The sequence below is a fragment of the Perca fluviatilis genome, chromosome 2 (genome assembly GCF_010015445.1).
Source record: "Perca fluviatilis chromosome 2, GENO_Pfluv_1.0, whole genome shotgun sequence".
NCBI classification, from domain to species: domain Eukaryota; kingdom Metazoa; phylum Chordata; class Actinopteri; order Perciformes; family Percidae; genus Perca; species Perca fluviatilis.
The window spans coordinates 9,676,528-9,684,737 of NC_053113.1; the positions used below are offsets into that span (position 1 = coordinate 9,676,528).

The 8,210-nt window shown below is 42.7% G+C and overlaps 1 protein-coding gene and 1 pseudogene across 1 annotated transcript; one reads left to right on the plus strand and one right to left on the minus strand.

The window, feature by feature from the left end:
- Positions 1-307: 307 nt before the first annotated feature.
- On the minus strand, positions 308-4,315 carry LOC120551163 (cytochrome c oxidase subunit 1-like; the record flags this gene model as incomplete). Its single annotated transcript, XM_039788379.1, is given in 3 exon segments — positions 308-317; positions 3,889-4,034; positions 4,220-4,315. Coding segments are annotated over 3 exon segments (252 nt in total), but the record flags the coding sequence as incomplete, so codon positions are not given.
- Positions 4,316-4,703: 388 nt separating this feature from the next.
- The window catches only part of LOC120551174, an 18,536-nt pseudogene continuing 15,029 nt past the window's right edge, over positions 4,704-8,210 (plus strand).

An 8,210-nucleotide genomic window follows, 5' to 3' on the forward strand; every position in this document is an offset into this window, starting at 1 on the left:
TTTATTTGGTACAGATCCTCTCAAAAATCACAGTATATGAGAAAATGAGAATAATGATACAAACACGATCATTCCCTCCAATATCGTGAATCATATCGCAATCGCAATATCGGTCAAAATAATCGCAATTACATATTTTCCTCATATCGTGCAGCCCTGGTGCTGATTGGCTCACTGACGCCGATGCGATTTACTCCTTAGGGGATTGAAATTGGGTATTTAATGACGAGGCATTTTTTCGATACTGGATACTTTTAGAGGCCAATTTGGTCGGTGCCTAAAAAAGTATTGATTTTGGTACCCAGCCCTACACGGCACTTTGGCAAACACCAAAACATTGTTGAACAAATGTCACACGGTGGAAACACAGTGGTCGCCTGGTACACAACATCCTGGGAGGTGTGTTCAGGTGCATTCTGGGCAAGCTGGTCTTACAGGAAGATGTGTTCAGGTGCATTCTGGGCGCGCTGGTCTTACAGGAAGATGTGTTCAGGTGCATTCTGGGCGAGCTGGTCTTACAGGAAGATGTGTTCAGGTGCATTCTGGGCGAGCTGGTCTTACAGGAAGATGTGTTCAGGTGCATTCTGGGCGTGCTGGTCTTACAGGAAGATGTGTTCAGGTGCATTCTGGGCGTGCTGGTCTTACAGGAAGATGTGTTCAGGTGCATTCTGGGCGTATTGCTATCTTGAGGCAGCGGGAAGTGATCGCGCCATTGAAAAACCAAAACCTGGTCTAAAGTCAATAACGCAGCATTTCATTGTTATTTTAACAGAGCATTAGTAAAATGCTCCTAGGCTCGTGCACAGCGCACACACACTATGCTTGTTACACACACAGGGACACACAGCAGCGCACACACACACACACACACACACACACACACACACACACACACACGCATAAGATTACAAATAAAAATATTACAATGTGAAATAGTGTTATGATATGATCTACTCAGTTTCTTCTCCTTCCTGCTCAGCAAATCCTCCATCATGACAGCAATGCTCCAAGGTCCAAACGCGCCTGGCTTTTAAAGGGAATGGGAGATGATCTCTGATTGGTTGTTGAATGGGAGATGATCTGTGATTGGTTGATTGCATGTTACGCCCAAAACACACCTCTGATGAATGAAGACACTAAGTACAACCCTTTAGAACCAGCGCCCGGCGCACGGACCCTTTTTTCCTCCGTCAAACTAGCTAAAGTGGATTTGGACACGCCCTAAACACACCTGCACCAGGCGCTGCACACCGTGCGCTCAGATCGTTAAAATAAGGCCCTTAGGGTTGCACGATATAAGGTAAATATGCAGTATTACTTGCGATAAATAAACAGATATTGAAGCCTACCAAGTTCTGCCTTTCTGCTGCTTTCAGTGTTCTGCCAAAATACATCAAAAATGCTTGATGAATTTAAAACAAATGAAAGGAAATCATTCCCGACGTTAATTTATGAAACAAAATGAACATTGATTTGAATATAAAAGGCAGCACTAAAAAAAGGATGACAGTTCCATTTGAATGTTTCTCCTGATATTTGCTTTGAACTGATTTGCTGCGTGCCATTCCCCGTCTCTCTCTCCCCTTTCCTGTCTTCAGCTGTCCTATGTTATTAAGTTATTGCAATGTTACAAACTCCAACACCAAACTTTGTTTGAATGCTTTAAGCAATTCTTTAATAAATGAGAAAGTTTGAACATAATCCCCAGTAACAGAGAGTCAGATGGTGTTGAAGTCAGACTCAGAGGTGAGAGAAGCCGGAGCAGAGGGACAGACACAGAGCTGGAGCCGAGCCAAAGTAGAACCCTTCTTAATTCATTCACTTTATCGGTTATCAGGCTAATACATCACCGATACTGATGATCTGCAAACGGGTCAATAATCGGTTCGTCTCCTCTCCTGTTGTCTTCCTGTTGACCTGCAACTTTGTGTTTTTATGGGTCGAAATTTCAAAATTTTTGTCGATTCTATTCCAATTTATTTGTCACTTTTTTCCCTCAATTCTTTTGTCACTTTTTTGTCATTTATTTAATTATGTTTTTGTCAATTTTTTTACAAAGTTTTTGTCGCTTTTTCCGATGTATTTTTTTTTTTCTCACTTTTTTTAACAAGTTGTCACCTTTAGGTGATGTTTTTTGGTGTTTTTTTGTCACTTTTTCTGAATTTTTTTGGTCTTTTTTTTTCAGCGTTTAAAAAAAAATATGTTTTTGGTCACTTTTTTCATATGTTTTTGTCTATTTTTTATTTCTCACTTTTTTCCTATTTTTTTCTCACTTTTTTTAACAAATTTTTGTCACCTTTAGGTGATATTTTTTTGTCATTTTTTTCAGAATTTTTTGGTCCCTTTTTTCAGCGTTTTAAAAAAAAATATGTTTTTTCTCGCTTTTTCCGATGTATTTTTTGTCTCACTTTTTTCCTATTTTTTTTTCTCACTTTATAAAAATATATGTTTTTGTCGTTTTTATTTTTTTTCTGCGTTTTTGTAGCTTTTTCCAACATTTGTCTCTTGTTTTTCCAACGTTCTTTTGTCGTGGTTCTGATATGTAAAGTTTTTGTAAACGGGATGACAACAGGAGCGTTCAACAATCTGCTCGTTTACAACCCGATCGCCTGTCTGCTCGTGTTTCGTGTTGTACTCGATGAACGTGGTGACTTCAAGAAACCCGAAACGGAAATAAAAGTTGTAATTCCCAGTCGCCGCTGTCACATTTTCTGTTTCCTACCGTTTTCAGACAGCCGGCTGGTTTCTGTTTCAGCAAAGTATCAAAAAAATCAATCGGCAGACTCTCCGTCTTGTGTGATCCATCGCAGTGGACTTTGAGTCTGCATTTAGTCACATTATTCATGCGCGGTGAATGCTGTTTAAGTGCAGATTGATTTTAACAGTCTGGCGCTGCACGTTCTACTCAAATGAATGGGAACAAACGGATGTCTGGAAACAAAGACATACACGTTTAAAGAAGTGGAGGCCTGAGAGTCGACAGCCGCGCCAGCAGCAGCTCTGAGCGAGGCAGTTCTTACTGAAGGCTGATGAACCTCTCTAGTACTTAGGTTAGGGTTAGGTCAGGTTACTTACAGTCTAAGAGGCAGGACATCCTTAAAACTTTGTAGACCACAACATAACATACAACACACAAAACATTAAAACATGAAAATGGAGCCAGAAGTTTTTCTGTAATCCACAGATGGACGGCCCCATTGACAGAGGTTTAAAGCGCCCATATTCTGCTCATTTTCAGGTTCATAATTGTATTTTAAGGTTGTACCAGAATAGGTTTACATGGTTTAATTTTCAAAAAACACCATATTGTTGTTGTACTGCACAGCTCTCTCTCACTGCTGCAGATCCTCTTTTCACCTGGTTTCTGTTTTAGCTACAGAGTGAGACCTCTTTTCATCTTCTTCTTCTGTACTATCTTTGATTGCTCTCGCACATGCTCAGTAGCTCAGATGTAGATCATGTCAGCTAGCTAGCTCTAGAGACAGTAAAAGAAAGCCTGTTTCTCCAACTTTGGTCAGTTACAAGGCAGGATTAGCTGGGAGACTTCTAAATGAGGGCAACACATGTAAAGTACTTCTTTGTAGATTATGGTGAACTTGTGTGTGTTGTAGCAGTGCTTTGCTATTGAGAACGAGGTAGCATGCTAGCGTTAGCATTAGCCGGCTAACGGTTGTGGTTAGCCAGCTCATTTCGGACTGTGACGTCACAGTCCGAGCCGATTTTGAACAGCTCACTAGGAGACTGAAAGCAGGACACATTCAGAAACCGTATCTCACTCAAAACAGCATGGATGGATTTTTTTCAAAGTTTGTATGTGTGTGGAAGCACCAGAGACACAAAAGAACACCCCAAATCCCAGAAAAAGTGTTTTTTTCATAATATGGGCACTTTAAGTCCTCTTCATTAGTTGCAGTCAGCTCTACTGCCAGAACTTCTCGTTTGGCGGCGAAAGCTTCTCAAATAATAAATAAGAATATGATAACAGCAACTAGGGAAATTAGAGAGCCAATTGAAGAAACCGTGTTTTGGTTCGACTCCTCCCTTTCTCGTTAGTTTGATTGAACTTGAACAAAGGCAGGCTCCTCAAATGTAGCCAAAAGCTCATGTTATTTATTCGAGGGAAAGCTATATCAGGGGCACCGATCATAAGTGGTACTAGTCAGTTCCCAAAGCCCCCGATCATAATTGGTATTACTATAAAGAAAATTATTACAAAGGCATGTGCTGTAACAATTACGTTATAAATCTGGTCGTCTCCAAGGAGAAAGAACGTTAGGTTTACTCCTACGAACATAATTCCAAAGTGAATTTTAGTTCAAGTACTACTTACATTGTCATAACGTTCTCAACATTTCTTGTATTTAAACTGAATAAGTCAACCAGTATCGAATGCCTCGTCGGTACTCATTTCCACTATCGACTTTCCTATGCAATAAATACTAGATAAAGGGTGCCGATGTCTTTGTGATTAGTCGAAAAGAATCAACGTGTGATGGGTTAACACAAGACCAAGAGCCTTCCAAGGACGGACAGACCACCAGGCACCATCTACCCTCAGACAGACAGACAGACAGACAGACAGACAGACAGACAGACAGACAGACCAAACTGAAAACGGGACCTTTAACAGCGTTTCTTTTCTCCGTTTTTTTTTTATTTTTGTCTGTCTCCAGGTGACGTTCACGAAGCGTAAGTTCGGCCTGATGAAGAAAGCGTACGAGCTGAGCGTATTGTGCGACTGCGAGATCGCCCTCATCATCTTCAACAGCACCAACAAGCTGTTCCAGTACGCCAGCACCGACATGGACAAGGTCCTGCTCAAATACACCGAGTACAACGAGCCGCACGAGAGCCGCACCAACTCGGACATCGTGGACGTGAGTTACACACACACACACACACACACACATGCACGCACGAACGCACACACACACACACACTAACACACGCACACACACACACACTTAACACACGCACACACATACACACAGACACACAAAAGCGCTTAACACACGCACACACACACATGCACACACACGCACACACAAAATATAAATACTAACACACACTCTGAACACACACAGTCACACACACAAAATATAAATACTAACACACACGCTGGACGCACACACTCACACTCTGTGGACACGTGCACACACACACACACACACACACATACACACTCTTTGGACACATGTGCACACACACACAAACACACACAATATAAATACACACACTCTGGACACACACACTCACACAGTCGCACTGAGGACACACTCACACACACGCTGGATGCACACACACACACACATGCACACATGCACGCATACACACACACACACAAACGCACTTAACACACACACACACATGCGCACACACACATACACACACACAAAATATAAATACTAACACACACTCTGAACACACACAGTCACACACACAAAATATAAATACTAACACACACGCTGGACGCACACACTCACACAGTCGCACTGAGGACACACACACGCTGGATGCACACACACTCACACTCTGTGGACACGTGCACACACACACACACACTTAGCACACACACACACACTCGCACACACACACACTCATGCACACTCTGTGGACACATGCGCACACACACACACACACAAAATATAAAAACTCTCACACTCTGGACGCACACACTCACACAGTCGCACTGAGGACACACTCACACACACGCTGGATGCACACACACTCACACTCTGTGGACACGTGCACACACACACACACACACACTTAGCACACACACACACTCGCACACACACACACACACTCACACACACTCTGTGGACACATGCGCACACACACACTTAGCGCGCACACACACACACTGAGGACACACTCACACACTCTGTGGACACATGCACACACACACACACATACACACACACAAAAATATAAAAACAATAAAACTTTATTCATATAGCAGCTTTTACAAACAGTTTGGAGACACAGAGCGGCTTTAGAGCGGAAACAGTTGGTCGATTATTTGATGATCAATTAACAGGGAAAGAAAAGGGGATTTCTGATTATTGGTTTCAGCTTCTTAAATAAAAACTAGAAACTGGATGTGTGTCAGAAGTGTTATTTAGAGACTCGGCTGTGTTTGTTGAGCGTGAACGTGTGTGTGTGTGTGTGTGTGTGTGTGTGTGTGTGTGTGTGTGTGTGTGTGTGTGTGTGTGTGTGTGTGTGTGTGACAGCGTTGTGTACAGAGCAGTACAGTATGTACAACTCGGGACCTTGTTTGGCCTGGACTTATGTAACGGTGTTAGAACACAATGGCAAGGGTTTGTAAGGGCTGCCTCTGTGGACACAAATGCGCGCACACACACACACACACACACACACATTCTGTGGACACATGCACACACACGCACACTCTGGACACACTCACTCACACACACTTAGGACACACACACACACTGTGGACACATGCACATACACGCACACACACACACACACATTCTGTGGACACATGCACACACACGCACACTCTGGACACACTCACTCACACACACTTAGGACACACACACACACACACACACACTGTGGACACATGCACATACACGCACACTCTGGACACACTCACTCACACACACTGAGGACACACAAACACACTCTGTGGACACACACACACACTCTGGACACACAAACACACTCTGTGGACACACACACACACTCTGGACACACACACACTGTGGACACATGCACACACACGCACACTCTGGACATACACACACACACACACACTCTATGGACACATGCACACACACATACACACACACACACACACACACATTCTGTGGACACATGCACACACACGCACACTCTGGACACACTCACTCACACACACTGAGGACACACACACACTCTGTGGACACACACACACACACACTCTGGACACACACACACACACACACACTCGCACACTGTGTGGACACAGGCACACACACCATGGACACATGCACGCACACTGTGTGGACACACACACACACTCTGTGGACTCACACACACTCTGTGGACTCACACACACTCTGTGGACATACTCACACACACCATGGACACATGCACGCACACTGTGTTGACACATGCACACTCTGTGGACAACTCTGATATCGTTGACGTAAGTTACACACGCACACACACACTTAATGCACACACACACACCGTGGACACATGCACACACGCACACACACTGTGTAGACACACACACACACACCGTGGACACATGCACACACACACACACACTGTGTAGACACACACACACACACTTGATGGCCATTTGCTAAGCTCTCCATGTCACCAAGGTCAGGGTTAATCTGTCAGGAGTCAGAGTCCTGAGGCCTGAATGTAAACATTCAGCAGCGCTGAACTTTTCTCCAATAATTAAAGACATCACATGTAACTTCTTTGCATTAAAATTTCCAAAAAACAACTAGACTCAGGGCTGCGACTAATGATGAATCTGCCGGTTATTTCTCAATTAGTTGTTTAGTTCATAAAATGTAAAAAAAAAAAAAATTGTGGTGAAAAGTGTCCCGAGGTGATGTCTTTAAACGACTTGTTTTATCAGTCCAGAGCCCAAAGATAGTCAGTCTGATATATCGAACCGAAAAGATCACGAAATCTCAATCCTGAGAGGCCATTTAACATTACATTAACGATTAATCAATTCGACAAGAGAAGCTGCAAAGATTAATTAATTAAGTTGTCAAATATGAATTAATAACGGCATTCGGCAGCTCAGCTTTCTCAAGCGTGGCTGTCAGACAGTGGAATAAGTTGCCAAGAGAGCTGATAACACGTGCAAATTTTAACATTTTTTCATATCGGGCAAAAAAATGGCTTCTTTTAAAACAAACATGCTCCCATAATGTATAGTAATTGATGTGTATGTGGGAGTGTATTAGTAAATGAATGCTGAGGAATGAATGAAGGGTGGGATCATTTTGATGTTCATTTGAATGTTGGTTTTTGGGATAAATGTGTTTTATTAAATTCATTTGTTGACATCAGCCTGCCCAGGGACTACAGGTGGAAACTAGCACATGTGCTACAACTTGGTATAATTCACCTCTCCTGTCTAAGGTTAATGTATATTGTACGTTGTGCCTGTTTAAATAAAAAAATAAAAAAAATAAAAAATCAGTCACTTTAAACTTGTTATTCCAGCTTAT